The sequence below is a fragment of the Caretta caretta genome, chromosome 16, assembly GCF_965140235.1.
Source record: "Caretta caretta isolate rCarCar2 chromosome 16, rCarCar1.hap1, whole genome shotgun sequence".
Lineage (NCBI taxonomy): Eukaryota > Metazoa > Chordata > Testudines > Cheloniidae > Caretta > Caretta caretta.
Genome location: NC_134221.1, coordinates 13,633,333 through 13,656,274, shown reverse-complemented (window position 1 = coordinate 13,656,274; position 22,942 = coordinate 13,633,333). Strand labels below are relative to the sequence as shown.

Below are 22,942 nucleotides of genomic sequence, written 5' to 3'. Positions count from 1 at the left end.
TATCGCTATGTCAAACAACGTGTAGCTTCCTGGGGGATGGAAAAAGAAAGCAGAAGCAGACCGAAGCCCAGTCTACACTTAAAACTTACATCAATATAGCTACAGCATGCAGGCATATGAAAAATGCACACTACTGAACACCGTAGCTATGGTGACCTAACTCCTTCTGTAGACAGAGCTAGAAAGATGGAAGAATGCTCCTATCAGTCACTTAGGTGGAGTTCCTACAGCAATGGGGAAAAAACCATTCCCTTGCTGTAGTCTGAATCTATGCTAGAGTTACAGCAGCATAGCTATGGTGCCACAGCTATACTGCTGAAGCAGCCATAGTATAAAAGGCCAGAGAAAGCAGATGGCCGGAACTGTGCTGGAGAAGCATAGGACTGTTTCCCCAACCACAGGCTGCAGACCACTGGCTTGATGGTGCTATCAAGTTGTAGGGTTTAATGCACTGTGTCACTGTAGACAAACACTGCCAGAGCCACAGAGCATGTTAATCATTAGAAAATAAAGTAAATGTCGTTTTTAAGGTGACTTTTCCACTTCTCTAGGATGACAGTCTCTCTGGAAGAGGTGAGGGATGTGTTAATTACCTTTGAAGCAATTTACATTTTTTGCCTCAGCTTTGGGAAATTACTCAACTGCCCCCCCCCCCCTTTTTTTTTTTAAGTGAGGGAGAAGAATGGTGGTACATTTTATTTATTTGGCTCTGCTTTTCAGTTGGTGGTTAGAAGAAAAAGAACCAATTAGTACTGCATTCTACTCTGGTGCTTAACTCATTACTACACTACCCTATTACCTAGCTAACTTAGCTACTCGCACTTCCTTTCCCCCCTCTCTCTCACCTACCCATGGCCTTTTTTAATGAAATAGTTATGGGCCTGAGCTAATGCCCATTAAAGTCACAGCCCATAGCTCAAAAAGAGAGAGAGATCAGCCCAGCCAAAGTGCTTTTATGAGGAATAAAAGTGCTATTTTATGTGCAAATGCACTAGAAATCTCAGTATGGAGAGTTCATATTAGATCACTCCAATGAGTGCTAAATTAGAGAAATTTATTGTAATAGACAAAAATTCCCCATATCCTTAGTTTAAAAAAAAATCTAAAGAACTGCTGCTACAGAGAAAGATATATTCAGTTTAGAACAAGTATGTTTTAAAAGGTTTTCATTCTTAATCACTACATTACAATAAAAGGCCTATCTCCTCCTGGGCCAAATTCTAGGATGAGGATAAAATAGGTTCTATAGCGCACGCACACACACACACGGATCATGGCAAGAGGAGCAGATGAAATCTTTAAAATGCTGTTTTTAAATTAAGGTGGCAGAAAAATACAGAGATGATCAGATATGAACCAAAAATCACATCTTGCATCAGTACATACCAATGAGTTTTCTATGAAGCCTCAATAGCTTTTTAATGGAAGCTAGTAAAACATGCCGCAAGACAGAGATGGGTATGCATAGTCACCATCCCTCTGTACAGGTGACAATATCAGACAGATGCTAACATACTCCTCTTTTGACCCAGCTTGGTAGCTGTACTTGCCCTGGCCTTCCCCTGTTATGAAACTTCAAGGCAATTGTACCGTTAGTCTCTCCACCTTGTTGCTGAACTTCATTGTAATGTCTTGATTATAGGCTAAAAAGTGCAATAGAACAGTCTTTGCACAGCCATGAAGTACATTCAGGATGCACTGCTGACTCACTGTTAGTATAGTCTTCTCAAACCATTTACCAGCCTATTGCAGAGGATCTAAGTACTGGCAGGGTGGAAGAGGCTGTCAGATATCCTATCACAGGAGAATGGTACCCAAACATCTAGCAGCAGAACTTACTGTCTGGAGCTCCAGACTAAGGAAGTTCATCACTTGAAAAACAGTCAAAATGAAAAAGGAAGGAGAAATGAAAGTCCTTACAAAGTAAGGGCAAGATCCCTTACGAGTTATGCATTCTAGGTAGCTGGTGCAGACTTTTGCAATAGTCTTGACTACTGCAGAACCCAAAACAAATCAGCATGACCCATGGAAATGTTTGCCAGGGTTAAAACTTACTGCCTCATTTCAGCAGTAACCTGTGTTTGAATCTAACTGGACTCTCCAAAAGTAATTCATGCAGTGCTAAAGCCAGACATCAGCACTCACCAAATTTTTATTTTTATAAAAAGTTTACTGATGGCTGAAAAGCTCAATGGGAAGATTCATTATCAGAAAGAGGGTTTAGGGCAGAGACTGATCATACAAACTTTTAATACCAGTAAAAGCTTTTTTTAATGACTTTGGGGTAATCCTTAAAAGCATGGAGTTGTGCCTTAACTAGCAGTTATTTAAACTTAATCATGGTGTCCTTAAACAATAACAGAGTCTGGCTTAAGATCAGCAACAAAAACTGTAGAGGTCCCAGCAGCTCTAGGGTCATAAAAGTACAAAAGGAAGAGGGAGTGAAGGGATATTTAATGCGTATACCAAGTTATTGACACCTAAAAAGAAGAGGGCCTGGGTAAAACAACCTGGCTAATTACACAACAGGAGCAGCAGTGAAAAAAAAAATAGTGTATTTTAGGTTTTCCTCTGTGTTTTAACCCCCACACCCCAGGTGGTATCCGTGCAGGCTTGCGCACAGGAATGTCACTAGTGTTTGAAAGCAAATCTTTAAGTAGCTTCTTTATATCCTTACAAAGTGCAGTGGGAATTTATTTCGATCTCCCAACTGTTGCAGAAAGGAAAGAAATACCTCTTCCTCTCTTGCTTAAGCCATCCTGCCTCCCCCCACCCGCAAATTAAAACCCCTGAATTAGGCAAGACCTAATTTTGGTTTTGTCTTCTTCCAAACACACAATCCATGCATCACCCACCCCAAAAATAATAGTTCAATTAAAAAAAATAAATAAGTGTGTATATTTCATGCTGCAAAAAAAGTCACAGAAATAGGATGTTTTTTTTGGTTCTCCCTCCCCCAAACAAGCCATCAAGTATTTTCTCCCCCCTCCCGCGACTCAGACACGATGGTACATTCCAACTGGCAATGTGCATTTGTGTGGTAAATGAGGTTCTGCTCCTGCATGGTCCCACATGCATCAGGGAGCATCCAGCTAGCTGCAAAAGCCAGAGCAAAGGCCTCCAGGCTTTGAGTATGGTCCCTGCCTGTTCCTTTGGTCCATCTGTGAAGACTCCTTGCTGCTCCCAGGTCTGTACAGGTCTCTACTTTTGTCCTTCTCCATTAAGTCCTGCATTCTGTTTCCATGCCTTGAGTCACTGGAGCTTCGTACCTAGCTTGCGCTGTCTGTTTCTGCAATGAGAACGTAGAGGTGGCAGAGTGAGGTAGATCCCCATCACCAGACATAGCACATTCCTTGGCTAAAGAGGTGGGAGGAATAAAATGAGCTGGATAGACCAGACCACCACATCCGATGTCAAGAGTGCTCATTCCCCATTTTTACAGGCTCAGGTCTGCAATAACCAGAGGTCTGTAGGTCACAACTGAAGTGCATTAGCAAGGTGTATGTGAGAGACTAGACGTAGTTACACAGTGGCTACCTTATTGTGATTCCCTTTTTATGGAATACCAAATTCACCTCACACAGCACAAAATGGAGACTTACCACTCCAGATGATTCTGCTCAAGTTATACACTTTACTGCATCCAGAGGGACCCTTTACAACACGGTTACAACATTTGGTTTCTCCCCTACTGCTGCAGTCCCCTATGTCTTTGTGTTTGGAATCATTTGTACTTGTTTATCATTTTTTCCCATTTCATACTGATTATATTTTAACGATACACTCTATTAAAGTCAACCCACAATTTGGTCTCTTTTCACACTCTATATTACCCGGTCCATAAAAGCTATCCACATCAGCTACTTTAATTTTCATACATAAATAAAATAATCACAAGGTAAATCACAAGATACAGGTAAATAAACCATTACCCTATTAGTGCATGTAACAGCTTAGATACACCTCCCTGTGTGCAGAACCTCCTACCATCCTGCTTACCTTGCCTCTGCTCTGGTGACTGTGTATTCAAACCACAGGATGTTGGGAATGAGGCTGGTATCTCTGATTAAAAAGAACTCTGAAGCTGGCCTAAAATTAACAAGGTTTGGGGGAGAAAAAGAGGGGCAGAGAATTAAAACATTTTCTTTCCTAATTCTGATAAGCCATGGAGGAAATTGTGTGAAATTTAACACTGCTACCTGCAAGGCAAACCTGGACAGGTTTTGTGTATTTAGAAAACAGCAATATATAAGTTTACCAGGAAAAGTGCCATTTTCCCTCCCTTATTAGAAAGGTTTCTAGTCTAGTTAAATTTAACTAAATTGCCATTTCACTTTATTTGCATTTTTTTGTTTGGTGTAGGTAAGAAGAGATCTGACCCATTGGAATCAGCCTTTCCATTACAGTGCGTTTGGAGAAATGGATGGGGAGGTCAGGAAGTAGCAGTTCCTGGAGGTACTATCTCATAACACTGGGCAATCCTCTAGCACCTTTCTTCCAAGGTTCTCAAAGTACTTTATGAACAATTAAGCCTCACAATTCCTCCTCCCCAAAAAGGTAGGGAAGTATTATCCCCATTTTACAGATGGATAAAATGGTGGCACAAGTTAGTTAAATTATTTGCTCATGGTCACATAGGGAGTCAGTAAACAGAGCAAGAAACAGAATCTAGGAGTCCCTATTCCGAGTCCCCTGCTCTAACCTCTAGACCATTGGGAAACTGTGCACAGTTTAAACCCCTTTACATGGGGGTTGCATTCCTATAGAACATCATAACAATCATTTGGTTTTACGGACTGAAGTATCCCATGATTGGTTTTCTTACACCATATGGTATAAATTCTCTATCCCTGTACAGGTTGAATAGGACTTTACTCCCTTGCAAGGGTGTCATGCTGCTCCAGATACCAGTAGGTTAAGCACATTTCAAGAGGTAAACACTGTTGTGGCCCCTTTCGTGGCACACACAGTAAACTTGAGGCATACAGTGCTGGACAAGTATCTGATTCTGCAGGAGGGTGAGGCCTTGGGGGATTAAAACAAACACAAAATAGCATAAAAGGTTTTTACCATGCAGCTATCTTTGGGAACAAAGGAGTTAAGATCTCCTGTGTGAATGCAAACCAGGCTATGGCCATGATGCTTCCTGCAACACCTCCATATAAGACCTGGCTCCAGGTGTGGTAGAGCAGATAGACCCTTCAGAGGAAACAAGAAAGGAAAATTACCGGAGACAGGATTTCAAACAAAATGAGGGCGTCACACAGCTGGATACAGCGTTTTACAGGCCCCTATAAAGGCCAGAGCAAGGTTATCTTCCAGATGTGAAACAGCCAAGTGGCACCTATTTAAAAGATATTGAAATCATAAAAATGTAGGCCTGGAAGGGCCCTTGAGAGATCATGCATCCCATCCTCCCATGCTGAGGCAAACGAGTATACATTGACTATCCCTGCAAGGTGTTTATCTAAACTGTTCTAAGAAAACGCACAGGATGGGGATTCCACAATCTCCCTTGGTAACCTATTTCTTGCTTTAACTATCCCTATAGTTAGAAGGCTTTTCCTAATATCTAATCTAAATCTCCCCTGCTACGGATTAAGCTGATTACTTCTTGTCCGATCTTCAGCGAACATGAAGAACTGATCACCGTCCCCTTTGTAATAGCTATTAACATATCTAAAGATCCCTGAACATATTGTCTGGTGCTCCCTCCTAGTCTTTTCTCAAGACTAAATATGCCTTTTTTAAACATTTCCTCACAGATCAGGTTTTTAAAACATTTCCTCACAGATCAGGTTTTCTAAACCTTCTATCATTTTTGTTACTCCCTTCTGGTCTCTTTCCAGTTTGTCCACATCTTTCTTAAAGTGCTGTGCCTAATAATGGATCCAGCACTCCAGCTGAGGCCTCACCAGTGCTGACTAAAGTAGAAAAACTACCTTCTAGGTCTTGCATACATCACTCCTGTTAATATAATTTGGGGGTGTATTAGTCTTCTTCACAACTGCACCACATTGTTAGCTCTTATTTAATTTGTGATCCACTATAACCCCTCAGATCCTTTTCGGCAGTAATACTGCCTAGACCAGGGGTGGGCAAACTTTTTGGCCCAAGAGCCACTTTGGGGTTGCGCAACTGTATGAGGGCCAGGTAGGGAAGGCTGTGCCTCCCTAAACAGCCTGGCCCACACCCCCTATCCATCCCCTCCCACTTCCCGCCCCTCTCAGAATCTCTGACCCATCCAACCACTCCTGCTCCTTGACCTCTGTCTGCCCAGTCCCAGGACACCCCACCCCTAACCGCCCCCTGAGACCTCAATCCTTTTCCAACCCCTCCCTGCTCCCTGACTGCCATGACCCTTATCCACAACCCCGCCCCTAACCGCCCCCTGGGACTCCACCCCCTATCCGACACCCCCTGCTCTCCCCTTTCCCTAACTGTCCCCCCCCCCCCCAAATCTCCATCCCATAAAACCACCCCCTCCTCCCGGTCTCCTGACTGCCCCTCAGGACCCCCTGCCCCTTATCCAACCCCCCCTCTTCCCTCCCCCCTTACCATGCTGGAGCCAGCCAGTGTGACTGCGGGGGAGGGGCCGGGAACTAGCCTCCCCGGCCGGGAGCTCAGAGACCGGGCAGGACAGTCCCACGGGCCGTAGTTTGCCCAACTCTGGCCTAGACAGTTAATTCCAATTTTGTAGTTGTGCACTGAATTTTTCCTTCCTAAGTGTATACTTTGCTCTTGTCTTTATTGAATTTCATTTTATTGAATTCAGACCAATTCTCCAATTTGTCAAGGTCATTTTTAGTTCTAATTCTGTCCTCCAAACTGCCTGCAGCCCCTTCCAACTTGGTGTCATCTGCAAATTTTATAAGCATACTCTCCGCTCATTATCCAAGTCACTAAAAATACTGAATAGCACCAAGACCCAGGACTGTACTCTGTGGGAGCCCATGAGATACGCCCTCTCAGTTTGACAGCAAGCCATTGATAACTATTCTGAGTATGGTTTTTCAACCAGTTGTGCACCACCTAATGGTTTCATCTAGACCGTATTTCCATAGTTTGCTTAGGAGAATGTCATGTGGGACTGTGTCAAAAGCCTTATTAAAAATTGAGATCTATTACATCTTTTGCTTCCCCCCATCCACTAATGGATAATCAGGAAACAACTTAGACCCTTCTGTGTACATAAATTTCTGTTTAGGAATACTCCTAAATCTGAGAAGCCCAATATCTAAGAAGGTGTCTACATGTTTCTCACAGTAGAAGTTCAGATTGGCTGGGGGCCTGTTGCTGTTGATCCCAGGAGAGAATTTTTCCAGAGCCAGCCGCAGGTCAACTTGCTCCTTCAGTAACTCTCTGAAGCCTGGGTTTAAAGGCTTTCAGAATATATAGCATGATGGGAACTTGTTTTGTCATGGTTTTTGCTGACCTTAAATTTAGCAGAATGAAGGCTTCATTGCTGTAGACAGAGTACAGTTTTTTACTGGTAGTGGTCACAATAGTAATGATATATTAGATTATCCTGGCACATAGACACTACTCACACAGACTAAGTCTGTTCATACTGCAAGATGACTGAAGCCAAACAATTGTGACTACATTTAGACTGACTCTACAAGAAGTCATTTCAGTCAATATTAAATACTTCACACGCTGCAAAAGGTACTGGCCCGTGACCTAGCTCAATGCCTTTATGGATTAGTGCAGAAAAGGGATGAGGTAGACAAAATGACTCTGTCCATATCCTGGACATGGAGGCCAGAGAGAATGGGGAGGGAACACTGGTCTTCAGTTTTGCAGCTCCACGTGTGAAGACAGAGATTCAGGGCTCAATGCAAGTCCCTTCCCATCTATGGCCAACTCTCTTCACAATGATCCAGCCTCCACATAGCTGGGTTTGCAGCCATGGGGCCCCAGTGCAATCATATAAGCTTAAAACCACCCATTGGACTGCAATTTTTGAAGTGACTATTGAGGGACATAACTAGACCAGGAAAAAAAAATCCAGAGAAAATGAAAGAGCTCCCATTCTGAAGAGTCCCTGGTAACATAGGACTCTCTTAGCCCTTGGTATTTCTGGCACAGTTATCAAGAACTGAACCACAAATGGAGGAGGATAAAGTGCTGCCAAAAACCCACAAGGCCAAGGATTAGTACAAAAGAGTAAGACAAATGGCTGTTCCATACCTACTATATGAGACTAGAAAGGCCACCGTGACAAGGCAGATGGACAGCACATGTCGCCACAGTAAATCCAGAAACCTGGCATTGTTTGTTTGGTGCATTCTGGAAAAAAAATGAGACGGGGAAAAAGCCATTAGTGCAGTGGAAAAGAGAGGGTGTTAGGGAGCGGAACAGTCCCTATATCCCACGCCTCCAAATTACAGTGACCTAAAGAAGACATAGCCTTCATTGAGGTCATGGATAACCTGTTAACACCGCAGTGCTGATGTATCCAACTGCTGCCAAGAGGATGCAAGTGAGAAAGCCCGACCCCAGTGTCCAGGTGTTAATGGAGATCACTACAAAGGGAGCCAATGTGCCCATGGTACCATAGAGTGCATATGCAACCATCTTGCCTCAGATCTCCTTATAGTTGCCCACTTGTACAGGATAGGAGAGTTGTCTGGTCTCTCGTCTGCTCCTCCATATTATAGAGCTGCAGGAGGTAGCCACAGCTGAGCAAAGAGGACTTCAGAAGGGGAGCCCCACATCAGAGAATGCAAGCCTAGCACCAGGCAGCAGAGACAAACCATGAATGGGTCATGCGAGAGGGCAGCAGGAATCACTGGAGAGATTGCAGGGACAAACTCACTAATACAAGGGAGAAGAGCCCCATGAGAAGATAGCTCTTCTCTCTCTCTCTCGCCTCCTTCCTAGTTCCCCAATTGCATTTCAGCATGGATTTTGGCAGTCTTGCAATTTAGCATGATTCAAAAGAGATTGTGTCAGCAGTCATATTCCAATGGACTCATGCTATGGGAGCGATGGCATCAGGGGCCTCCTTCCCTTCACTCTTGCTTTCCCCTCCTTAATCAACATTCTCAGGCAGCAGCAGAGCCCATAGCCCTATATTCAATTTGGGATGAACTCACTCCAGAGGGAATCCCACCCACCACAGAACAGATTGCAAAGGTCCTGGAATTCAGCTCTACCTACAGGAATCAACTGAATAGAAGGAAAGGCATGCCACCAGCAGGTAGCCACCCATTCCAAATGCCCCAGAGGTCAAAGTGTAAAACAGCCAAAACCTAATGAAGAAGCTTCACCTTAAATAAAGAAACAGGAACGAGTAAACAGAGAAAAACCACATAAACTGAGAGTGACTGGATGGCATCCCGTATTTTGTAGTCACTGTTGAATGGGCTTCTGGGAAGAGAAGAAAAAACAGTATGCTCAATACACAGCAATTGCCCGAACACTTCAAAGATCCAGCCAGGTCACAGTGTTTGGCTGAGTGTGTGAATTTACAATACATTTATCTGATCATCTGGACTGTAAGCCCCCCTTCCCAACCCCCAGGTGAATGTGCAAACACAACATACCAGACCTGAGACAAAACCACCTTCAACCCAATTATTGTCACCACAGTTCAAAGATAATTCATGTACCCGCTCTTTCCCCCAAGCCACCAGGCCATACTTACCTTCACAGGGCCGTGGCTCACGGATAATATTCTTTATTAGCCAGTTCACTCCTTCGTTGAATGCCAGCCCCCCTAAGAAAGATATCTGTGAAAGAGATAATTGTGTCAGCCTATGACCCTGCATCCATCCCTCAGCTTCCCACTGTGTCATCTCAAGTGTGATGCATCTCATCAAGCCTTTGCGACGAATTTTCCTTAAAGGGACATGGTCAACTTAAAACAAAACCACGCTGTCTCTCTGACTTTTTTTTTTTTTACTACTTTTTTTTTTACTACTACAGTTGTAAGTAAAACTCAAGATTACTCTAACCAAAAGAGTATATATTCAGTTTCCCCGGTTTGTGGGAGTCTTTCACAGAGCAACAGAAGAGAAAAGAATAAAATAGAAAATATTGGCAGAGGGACTCCAAGAGTAGTGTCATAGCTGGAATTTTTTTTTTTTATTTGCCTAGATTTTAAATTGACAATACATCTTCAACTGTTTGCTGCAGGCCAACAGTGGGAGCACATATGATGCCGTTGGTATGCTCTGCTTAAAAGGGCGGCTTATTTTATTTTTCCTCTTTAGTGAACATCATAAAGAAAATAATCATCATCCTGAAGCTGTTCCCCACAAATTTCTAACATCTTTAAAGGCAAGGCATTCTCTGGGCCTGGCCAGATTATAAAAACATAGTATCAATTTCACTCTGTAGTCCAGAATACTTCTTCCCTCTCTTAGCCCTAGCATCCTGGCCAAATTCCAATCTGCGTAATCGTATTCTGCCTCCCTAAATTCCTCCTCTAGTTTCAAATAGTTATGGGATTTTTCACTTCCTGAGCTAAACTGTGGGTCAGTACACTGTGTGCTGCTGAAGAGCTGTCACATTCCAACCCAGTGGTGGCTCCTTTCTATAGGCAGAATTAGTAATCAGCATTAACACTAACACTTGCTCACACTTTTATTACTAGCCAGTTTTCAGTTGCTTATAACTTTGTTGAACGCTGGCCATTCAGGCTTGTTCTCTGCTCAGGTTGCAGGTTTTGTTTTTAAATTTAAACAAACACAGATCAGCCATTTCAGAAAATGAGACGGGGGGAGAAAGGTAGGAAAAAAACATGTTAACTTTGGCTCAATTAACGGTTTCTCCGAAGAGCTCTAGCACCTCCACATTTGGAGCAGGAAGGCGAGATCTGCCAGGGAACGGTCCTGGACTCAGAGAGGTACATTCTGCTTTCTCTATGAAAATCTACAGATACATGGACGAGTTACAAGCCTCCGGGCTTTGCCATTTGCACGGAAACAGTAGAGAGCGGTAGCGATTTGCTGCTACAATCTCGAACATCCCATCTGCACTGAGAATACTACAGCCCTACAGAGCTTTTTTAACATGGTATCTGAACTGAGCATGCGACCAGGCAGAGCTAGAGCTCTGGACAGAGGACAATGCGGCATCTGCCCACTGCCCCTCTGGACTGAGCGAGAGGAGGAGGTGTCTTCCCCAGTTTAGAGAAACAGCATTCCTTCACAGCACCCATTCCTCCTTGGCTGGTGCAGCAAGAGCTCCCCATTACAATTCAATTTAATTTTGCCATTGGAGGAAGGTGTTCCGGGCACCACCAGGACAGCATTAGTTTTAGTCTCAGATCTACTACCTGGTGTGCTTATAATTCTTTGCACTCCACATGCTGCAAAAAACAACAACATTAGGAAATGCCAAAATTAAGGTTGTTTATGCAACCTTAATTCAGCCTCCTCGTTCATACCCTTCATGATACGGTCTTTAATTACGTCATCACACACTGTTTGTTTTAGAGGCTCCCTGCCTCATTCACTGCACAGGAGAGACAGCGGATGAGGCAGAGGGTTGCAAGAAGAGAAAGAGTATGTTATTTTGTGTTTCAGGCCTCCACTAGGCCCCAGTACAGCTTGGTCTATTCCTGACTTGGCTCTGGACTTCCTATCATAATAAATACAACCCCCTTGTGCATGCAAAGATTTCATGGAGAAATCTTATTTTTGAATGCTTTACCTTGCAACTGTAAAAAATCTTAAAAGAATGTTAAACTGTAACATGTATGTACAGGTCAAGTGCAGTGGCAGTTTAATACCTGGTGCTTCATCTATCAAGGCACCATAACCTCTCCTAGCAAGGGGATGGATGCAACAAGCCTTTTCCATCTCTATGATCTTTACTGTATTATATAGACACTATATATATATAAAATGTACACATTATACAATATATCCCACGCTACCTATATCTATCTCTCCCCCAGAAGGTCCCAAAATACTTACCTTACAATCTCTCTCTATGTGGGGAGGTGGGGGTGGGAAGAGAGAGAGAGGGTGTGGGGTGTGTGTGGGGTGTGTGTTTTGGGATCTTCTGGGATGAAAGGCACCATATAAAGATCAGCCCTAAATTCACTTACGGAAGCTAGATTCACTGTCCTAAAACGGTCTTCTATTTACAGAGCAGATACAACACAGACAGTGGCAATGCAAGCTCCCCCCCACATGCATGTCCCCTGCCAAAGTGCCCCAATCTTCAGCAGGTATCACCTCTAGAAATGAAAGACACTTTCAGTCTTTATGACCTATTCGATCTTCTGTATTTCTGCTGATTGCTAAAATGGGGAGGCCAATTTGTGCCTAATCTGATTTTTTTTTTTTATGACAAAGAAAACTGCCCATTAGAAATTGGACTGGAATGATCAATTCAGGTCACAAAGGCTTCCAAGAAGCCTTTAGATTGTTATGACTTTCAGAAGCTACTTCCTTGGGCTGCAATCACACTAGTAACCTAGAGGTTTCATTACTAATCCCCTGAGCCATTCAGTTCCCATGACAGTGTTGCTTTATATAAACACAGCAATATCAGAAACCTGATGTCATAATCCTATTACTAACTCCATTTCACCTGTCTGTTTACAAAAGGCAAATATTATGAATGGCTTGTAATCCCTTGTATGGAATGTACTCAGCCATCCCATCCTAGCTACTTGTCAGGACAAACAGCAGAGACCTTGTGGCATGCTGTGTCATGAAAAGACTAGCTTCTGGTCAGGACAGAAGTAGGAGTCACTTCTGCTCCTGCTGTTTCACACACACACAGATGAAATGGGCCTTGCAGGCACACTGCTTCCCCTGGGAAATTGTGGGGAAGCGCTCTTTCACTCAGCCTGATTTCCAGAGGTCATAGAATCATAGAATATCAGGGTTGGAAGGGACCTCAGGAGGTCATCTAGTCCAACCCCTGCTCAAAAGCAGGACCCATCCCCAATTAAATCATCCCAGCCAGGGCTTTGTCAAGCCTGACCTTAAAAACTTCTAAGGAAGGAGATTCCACCACCTCCCTAGGTAACGCATTCCAGTGTTTCACCACCCTCCTAGTGAAAAAGTTTTTCCTAATATCCAACCTAAACCTCCCCCACTGCAACTTGAGACCATTACTCCTTGTCCTGTCCTCTTCCACCACTGAGAATAGTCTAGAACCATGCTCTCTGGAACCACCTCTCAGGTAGTTGAAAGCAGCTATCAAATCCCCCCTCATTCTTCTCTTCCGCCGACTAAACAATCCCAGTTCCCTCAGCCTCTCCTCATAAGTCATGTGTTCCAGTCCCCTAATCATTTTTGTTGCCCTTCGCTGGACTCTTTCCAATTTATCCACATCCTTCTTGTAGTGTGGGGCCCAAAACTGGACACAGTACTCCAGATGAGGCCTCACCAATGTCCAATAGAGGGGGATGATCACGTCCCTCGATCTGCTCGCTATGCCCCTACTTATACATCCCAAAATGCTACTGGCCTTCTTGGCAACAAGGGCACACTGCTGACTCATATCCAGCTTCTCGTCCACTGTCACCCCTAGGTCCTTTTCCGCAGAACTGCTGCCTAGCCATTCGGTCCCTAGTCTGTAGCTGTGCATTGGGTTCTTCCGTCCTAAGTGCAGGACCCTGCACTTATCCTTATTGAACCTCATCAGATTTCTTTTGGCCCAATCCTCCAATTTGTCTAGGTCCCTCTGTATCCTATTCCTGCCTTCCAGCGTATCTACCATTCCTCCCAGTTTAGTATCATCCGCAAATTTGCTGAGAGTGCAATCCACACCATCCTCCAGATCTTTTATGAAGATATTGAACAAAACCGGCCCCAGGACTGACCCCTGGGGCACTCCACTTGACACTGGCTGCCAACTAGACATGGAGGTCCCGAATACTCACAACACCAGATGGACTTGTGAGCGCTCACACTCCCAAAAATCTGACCCTTAACGACTAAGATGACAGCCAAGGCTGCCACTTATTGAAACTGGCATCAGAGTCAGTGCTCTTCATAGATTAATGCAAACATACAGCACCAAGACAATGACATGGGGAAACCCATTTAGAAAAGAATCTGAAAAATAAAATCACTTAAACATTGGGTAATAAAGCTTCACAACCTCTCCGGAAGAAAAATAAGAGATACAAGAATCACTTCATCCTCCATCAAAATGCAGCCAATCTTAGACAGACGTCTAACAGAACAAGGGAACATGACAAACAGCTGAGAAAAAGTGAAGAATATTGTATCCAACTGACACCACAGGGACAATTTAGAGAGGCCAAACATAATTATCCAGACTGAAGTTCATCCAGTGTACTACTGTTGACACCTCCTCATTTTACAAAAAGTATCAATGACCACAAGTGATCAGGACCCATGTTTACATCTCATCCAAGAGACAGCACCTCCATCAGCACAACCCTTCCCAAAGTCATGCTAAAGGCACTTGTTCACTACTGTCACAGAGGGGAAAGTGCATCCCACAGAATTACAAATACCATCTCCTGCAGCACATGGGGTATTCTTCCTATTCCTGTATCTCCTGTTCATCCTGCATGACCCAAGAGCTCATGGGATCACAGCAATAATAATGATATTAAAGACCCACTTCAGTTTCTCATAAAGACAGGCAGAAAATTTGCAACAGTCACTGAAATGTATGGCATGTCCTGGTCCAGGAATTCAGGGAAGGGACACTATAGGGCAAGACAGGGCAGTGAACTAAGGCTTGACAGTAATTCAAAAGTATCACAATTAATTGTGCTTTCCTCTCGGCAAAGAGGTCACATTTGTTATGCTAGCTCTGCAATGGCAAATCTCTCCTGCCCTCACCTCCCTTCTCGTGTCTCCTGCCATGTGAAGTACCTGGGGTGGAAGAGGAAGACTCACCGTATGAAGCTCTCTCTTGAATATGATGAGTGTAACAAAGCCGACTATGATGAAAATTGGACAGAGACTCAAGTAGGCTAAGAGCTGACCAGAGAAATCACCTGAGGAAGCAAACGAGAGAAACAAATCAGCCTGCATTTTGTGTGTGCTTGCTTGCCATAGAGACTGCCGTTTGCTAGCACTTCAGAGCTCACTGACAGCAAAGGTGTGAGTTCACTAGATCAATGGCCTAGCATTATATGGCAGACCCAGGCTCCATTCCTTGGACTCAGCATTTCATCCCAAGTGCTCACAGGGACCGAAGGTGCTGAAGAGCAAGAATGGCAGTTATTAGCTTCAGGATTGGGACCAAAGGGAAATGAAATGAGCCTAGCATAATTCAACTGCAATTTCTGTCTGCCAGTTTACAACAGATATTGAGAGTCTGAGTAGTTTCCCACCTAGACAGCCTCCAATAGCTAGAGTTGGGAAGCTGCATTACAGAATCTCACAGAGGAAAATAAAGTGTCTCAAGAGCCATCTGGGATGGCTTTGGATAGAATAGATCGGGGTAGACAGATGTCAGAGGTGAAGAATGGCAATACATGGTACACACTATATGACTCAGTCCAAATCACCCTTGCCTACTGGCCAAAGCACCATATCTATTTGTTTACTTAAAAGAACATGTGTTCCACACGAACTCTTTTGGAAAAGGTAAGCATAGGCTCAAAGCAAACAGGAAATCACAAAGCTATTTTGTTCCAAGATCAGCTTCTCACCAGAAGAGTTTTTCAATTTTATTTTTAATAGAAGATATTGTAAAAGATACATAAACCAGCAGCATCATTTGAAAATGCCAATCATCATTGCAGAGAGTCAATATGAAACTCACAGGGGAAAAGACGTCCCAAAAGGCTTTGCTACAGTGGAGATATTTTTGAAGGAGGACACTAAAAACGCTACCCTGGTATCAACTGAATCAAGAGAAGGTCACAGCCATTTAATGCTAGTCTCCAAAAGACAGCAAAATCCTTCCTGTCTCACCACATGGCCACAGAAGGATCAATCCCCATCACTAAGCACCTGATCCCTCCTGCCTACCAGCTAAGAAAAGAGGATATTTCTGTATGACTAAATACCTGATTCCTTCCTAAATCAATTCCACTTCCTTCCACTGTATAATACAGAACTTCTTCCCCAACACACACTAGTTGCCTCATTTTGAGCTGAGCAGCATTTGACGTGATGAACTTTAACTTCAATGCCTGAACAAAAGTATTCTCACTGTTACAAAAGTTCACATTGCTGGGTGTATTGCCAGATGGTTGTACACACGGTGCATACTCGCTTCCCATGGCAGGTTCTGTGTCACTTACAACTAGGAAGCACCAAGAGCATCAACACCAAGAGAATGGGCTGAAGAGTTTCATTCTGCAAAACCAATGGGAATTTGGAATTATTTGCAGAAGAGCCCTAAAAAATTCTTTTGTTTTGAATTTAACCTGGGGTCCCTTAATAGATCTTTGGCTCAATGACCTTGTGCAGTCATTAACACCAATGCAAAGTGGGTTTCAAATGCTATCAGATCAGAATGGTAATGTTTTATGCCGACTTTGCACTGGTGTAAGGGACAGCACAAGGTGCCAGAAAACAGAGAATCAGGCTCCTTACGTCTAAACACTGATCAAGAACTACATAAATGCAAGAGGAAATCCACCTTAAGTGACTGTTAACGTCAGATGCCCTGAGAATTTTAGACTACTGGACAATCAAAATTGCACTGAAGTCTTGGGTAAGCTTTCAAGTAATCTCGATTCAGGGATTATATATTAGAGATGGTCTCTAGTTCAGGGATCATTGTTTATCGCAGCATTTACTTTGCTAATCTGTAGTACATGCAAATTTTAAAATTTGATTAGACTAAAATACTGTAAAATTAATTTTAAAAAATAAAGAAATTGCAGACAATTTTTACTTCGTTTTCTCAGGAGGGACTATATTTCTCCCACAGATGGTGTAAGAATATCTCTACAGGCAGTTGGTCTTAGATAAAGTCACAGTGGACACAAAGTAGAACTACAGAGAGCATAACAAAGATTCTACCAATATCACATAGTAGAACCAATACAAGTCAACTAGTCAGTAATGGCTGGTGACCTGCAGAAGAACCTGAGGCCAAAATCCATGAACCAGAACCTCAGACACAGAATGCTGTAGAGAAGTATAGCAGGAATCATCTACTCAGGTAATCTGAATCCTGTTTGAAAAATCTGTTCAGCACTTGGAACTAGAGCTGTCAAGCAATTAAAAAAATTAATTGTGCTTAATCTTGCTATTAAACAACAATAGAATACCATTTATTTAAATATTTTTGGATGTTTTCTACATTTTCAAATATATTGATTTCAATTACAACTCAGAATACAAAGTGTATAGTGCTCGCTTTATATTTATTTTTGATTACAGATAGTTGCACTGTAAAAAAAACAAATAGTATTTTTCAATTCACCTAATACAAGTACTGTAGTGCAATCTCTTTATCATGAAAGTTGAACTTACAAATGTAGAATTATGTACAAAAAAACCTGCATTCAAAAATAAAACAATGTAAAACTTTATAGAGCCTACAAGTCCACTCAGTCCTACTTCTTGTTCAGCCAGTCACTCAGACAATTTTTTTTTTTATATTTGCAGGAGATAGTACTGCCCACTTCTTGTTTATAATGTCACCCAAAAGTGAGAACAGGCATTTGCATGGCATTGTTGTAGCCAGCGTTGCAAGATATTTACGTGCCAGATGCGCTAAAGATTCATATGTCCCTTCATGCTTCAACCACCATTCCAGAGGACCTGCGTCCATGCTGTTGACGGAGTCTGCTCGATAACAATCCAAAGCAGTGTGGACAGATGCATGTTCATTTTCATTATCTGAGTGAGATGCCACCAGCAGAAGGTTGATTTTCTTTTTTGGTGGTTCAGGTTCTTGTAGTTCCTGCAACGGAGTGTTGCTCTTTTAAGACTTCTGAAAGCATGCTCCACACCTCATCCCTCTCAGATTTTGGAAGGCACTTCTCTTAAACCTTGGATCCAGTGCTGTAGCTATCTTTAGAAATCTGATATTGGAACATTCTTTGTGTTTTGTCAAATTTGCAGTGAAAATGTTCTTAAATCAAACAACATATGCTGGGTCATCATCCGAGACTACCAGAACACAAAATATATGGCAGAATGCAGGTAAAACCATGGATCAAGAGACATACAATTCTCCTCCACGGAGTTCAGTCACAAATTTAATGAACACATTTTTTTTTTTAATAAGCATCATCAGCATGGAAGCATGTCCTCTGGAATGGTGGTCAAAGCATGAAGGGGCATATAAATGTTTAGCATATCTGGCACATAAATACCTTGCAGTGCTGGCTACAAAAGTGCCATGTGAACACTTCTTCTCACTTTCAGGTGACATTGTAAATAAGAAGCAGGCACCAGTATCTCCCGCAAATGTAAACAAACTTGTTTCTTTTAGCGATTGGCTGAACAAGAAATAGGACTGAGTGGACTTGTAGGCTCTAAAAAGTTTTACATTGTTTTGTTATGGAGTGCAGTTATGTAACCAAAATCAATCAATCAATCTACATTTGTAAGTTGCACTTTCACGATAAAGAGATTGCACTACAGTACTAGTATGAGGTGAATTGAAAAATACTATTTCTTTTGTCATTTTTATAGTGCAAATATTTATAATCAAAAGTAATATAAAGTGAGCATTGTATACTTTGCATTGTGTTGTAATTGAAATCAATATATTTGAAAATGCAGAAAAACATCCAAAAATATTTAATAAATTTCAATTGGTATTCTATTGTTTATCAGTGCAATTAAAACTGTGATTAATCACGATTAAATTTTTTGATCACGATTAATTGTTTTGAATTAATCGCGTGAGTTAACTGTGATTACTCGACAGCCCTACTTGGAACAGAGCAGTGCTATCATATATTAAACACTATTAATACCAGCAGGGTTCTAGCACAGCCATATTCTAAAGCCATACTACAGAGTAGACTATGTAGGTGGATAGATACTTAAGTAGTGATGTGTTGACTGTGAGTGATTGTTTCTGGCCTTGCTCTCAGGAAAGAGAGACCCTGCCTGTCCACACTGGTCAAGTAAACCATGCTAGAAACCTGCTACACCAATAATGTACTCACTAGTTTAGTAGATGGTTGTAGCTAGTGCAGTTCTGATCCAACGGAGGAAAGGGCTTTAAATCTTCGATGGATAATGCATTGGGGGCAGAAGGGGAATCTGAGAAAACAAGGCCAGCTATGTTTATATCATAATGTTTTCAAGTTTTAGAAGTGGCACAAGTAGATAATATATTATCTAGTCTTACAGAAGTTTATTCCAAGGAAAAAATTAATAAGCGGCTAAAAAAATGAAGTGCTTCCATGGACCTGGTTTAAAAACAAGACTATGCAACTATTTTTGACTTTCCCCACTCCCCAAACCTCTAATAGTTTAAAGGGGATGGAATAGGGTTGATAAGAAGAATGAATCCATGAAAAATAAAAAACAAGAACTCAATGTTGAGTTTTATTTTAACTCAAACATTCCCGAGAGCATTTTGGGCTCAAGAACCAAAAGATTAAACTGATTACTTTATTTTAAGTTATCCAGAATGCAAATGGATGAAGCAGCAGTTATGGTGAAAAACACAGATTTTCTACATTAGCCTCTGGCCACATTTATATATTTATTTTAAAGTATGATTTTTACCCAGCATCCTTTTGGCATTGACTGGAAAGATCTGAGGTTTACCACGTTAGCATAACCTGAATGCAACGTGAAAATATGAATTAATGGCACTGTTACCACATCCTATCACAGAGTCTTGTTTTACCGCCGCCACCACTGTTTCCTATAGAAATGTCTATTTGTGGCAGCGCTGTTTATCACACAAACTTGCGGAAAAAGAAGCCACCCACAGACATGTCGGTTACATGATATGAATACTTTCCACTCCATCAATACTTTCTACACTGATGAAAAATGCATGAAGTGTTGTCCCTTGTCTTATTTTTCATGGGACTGTCCATATCCTGCCAGTACAACTTGCAGGACATTAAGAAAAGTCTCAAGCTCTCTTTGAGGATGATGTGATGCTGTGGCATGACAAGGTTCACATCACAACGTGACACATTTCTGCTGGAAGACCAAGCTTAAAGCACTAAGATATGAAAGAAGCATTGGCTCTGAAGAGCTACCGTCCCAGCAGAAGTCACAATAAAGAAAGTGGAAGAATAAAAATTCTTATAGAACATACAGTCAGTTAGTTAAGTAGCAACAACTAAGTGCTAAACAAATATTTTTAAAATGTGTGTGCACAACCTTTTGCTTATATGCCTTATTTAATTATACATACTAATTTTGCTAGTGCCCAGCATCACCTAAACATGTTTAGCTTCTCAAAGACTGAATTTTTAAAAGGGTGCTTTACGCAAAGAAACTAGAAAATTCTCCATATGTCATAGGTACAGGAGTTGCTATGCCACATCTTTCTACACCAAGGACAATTTCTCAAAACAGAGCCTCTTACAGACACCTCCCTTCATTTTTCTTGAAGAAACGAGAAGTCACAGATCCTTAAAAATCCCAGTTGTCCTGAAGAAAAACATGCACACATGCTTATTTAACACCAACAGACCCTGGTCGTCAGCAGGCAGGATAGAACCTAGGACCTCTGGAGCTTAGTGCATGAGCCTCTGCTGCATAAGTTAAAAGCCAACTGGCTGTTAGCTAAGGCTGTAGAGCAGGCAGACACACACACACACACTCTCTCTCGTGGTCTCAGTGCCACTAGATGGGACAGAACACCAGACCCAGAAGGTGTGTGGGTTACACTTACATGCACACATACCAGGAACTGAATGTTTCTCTAATGGAATTCACCCTGCAGACAGGAAATCCCTTAACAGGACAGACAGAATTTTAAGGTTCCAGGACTATACATGAAAGTGATATTGGGACAGCATTAAGACAAGCTGAAAAAAAAAGATCTGCTTTAATACAATGGGAATAGCTGCTGAGTTGTGTCTCACCATTATGTTTCTGTGCTGTTTATTTCTCCTTCCGGCATGCAGGATTTTACATTTATTAGTAAAAACTCTTTGACTGGTGCTTGCAGCCACCACTGCTCCTATCTCTCCAGGCCTCTTTGCAGTTTTCTTCTGTCACAGTGTGTTTGCTACTTCTCCAAATTAGATGCAATGTGGTAAATGATCACTCTTGAATTACACCAGAAGAACACTCAACAAAGACATGGAGCAGCTACACCAGGGGTAGAGAAAAGCTGTTTGGTCAAAAAGTTCCCTCTGGAAACTCTGGACTAGAATACAAAACCAGGGAGCATCATTTTTTGGCAACTGAAAGACAGGATGGCAGCAGGTCTCCAGCCACATTAAAGCTCTCCTGAGACGAGAGATTTTAAAGGACCATTGCCACAGTGCATCAGACTACTGCGTCTTCAGGAAGAATTTTAGGAGAGCATATAATTACTAAATTGGAATTTCACCAGGTCATGCAAGCTAACACTCTGTCACCAAAAATAAACAAACAAACAAATAATTAAAAAAAAAAAAAACACCACCACCAGAGGTGCTGTTTAGAGAAATTCAAAGTACCGACCCAACCTGCCCTTGCAAGCTGCAGAGAACTAGTATCATCATAACACAAAATAGGCTGGACTGCGAGCATGCAATGTCAAAAGACAATATGGGATCTCACTGAATGACAATGATGCAACAGCTGGGAAAGGATCTGTCCTGGGAGGTTAACAGCTGTTGAAGGGACTTTGACAGCTGCCCTTCTAAGTACTACTCAAGTCCCCAAATCAAGCCCTGTAAAAGTTTCCAAGCAGGGAGCCCAGAGGCTGTAATCTGCACATCTCCCACCAGGGAATGCATGCTATCATGAAAAGGAAAGGAGTACTTGTGGCACCCTTAGAGACTAACAAATTTATTTGAGCATAAGCTTTCGTGAGCTACAGCTCACTTCATCGGAGCTTATGCTCAAATAAATTTGTTAGTCTCTAAGGTGCCACAAGTATTCCTTTTTTTTTTGCGAATACAGACTAACACGGCTGCTACTCTGAAACATGCTATCATGATCTGACAAAGTTCAACACCTCCAAAAATACTGTCTACTTACACAGTCCTGCCTACCCAAAACACACTAAAAATAATCCTGAAAACTATTTCAGGACCAGGATAACATCACTGCAGCACCACAAAACAATACTTCCCTCAGTCATGACAGCATCATAATATGGGGTCATTGCATCCCAGCTTCTCTGTGCCACGAAGGCAACTCTACACCAGGGCAACTCAGAACACAACAAGGGAGAAGGGTGACACAGTGATGTCGTGACACAGCAACACCATGACACAGGAGTACTGTGAAGTGATGCTGCAACCTCCTGTTGTAAGAGGAGAGGTGCACCCTTGGTGTTAGCACATGGCAGTGACATCATAACAAAGAATAACGAGAACACACTGTAACGAGAGATGGCAAGACAAGGCAGCAATGTGGAGGGATGACATGGCGACACACCTCAAGGCATTGACACGCCATGATCCCTAGGAGCCTGCTGCAGGGGGGCTGAAGCAGGTCCCCTGGGACCCCGTCACCTCCATGCACTCAGCAACCCCTGCCCTGAGGCTAAAAGTCCAGAGCCTGGGGTATGCACATGCGCAATATGGAGCACACAGGGCTCACTATCTGGTAGTAAATCCCGCAGCACCAGTGCGCATGCGCGACCCTCCGGCCCTGAGCTGTTGTTCAGTGGCTCACTATTTGGCAACTGCCACCGGGCGCTGGGACCCCATTCACCCTGAGCTGAGAACTGCCCACTCGCGCGAAACCGGCACCACGGAGGCTGTAGAGGTATTCAAGCGAGCTTTACCTGCAAGATACTCGACATGGGTGAGGGAGACCGGGCGCCAGGGAGCGGGAAGCGAGCACTCTCCGACTGCGGCCATTTTACCCGGATACCGGGCCGGGCCGCCACAGCCAATCGGAACGCATGCAAGAGGCGGAGCGGCCAATGGGCG

At 42.7% G+C, this 22,942-nt stretch overlaps 1 protein-coding gene across 1 annotated transcript; it reads right to left on the bottom strand.

Moving 5' to 3' along the window:
* Positions 1-1,292: 1,292 nt before the first annotated feature.
* DOLPP1 (dolichyldiphosphatase 1) lies at positions 1,293-22,907 on the bottom strand. The gene is made up of 8 exons (XM_048823293.2): positions 22,795-22,907; positions 14,850-14,950; positions 9,653-9,737; positions 9,276-9,375; positions 8,194-8,292; positions 5,071-5,199; positions 4,000-4,089; positions 1,293-3,289 (listed from the first exon to the last, which is right to left on the bottom strand). The coding sequence occupies exons 1-8, from the start codon at positions 22,868-22,870 to the stop codon at positions 3,253-3,255; spliced, it is 717 nt and encodes a 238-aa protein (XP_048679250.1). The 5' UTR covers positions 22,871-22,907; the 3' UTR covers positions 1,293-3,252.
* Positions 22,908-22,942: the final 35 nt, after the last annotated feature.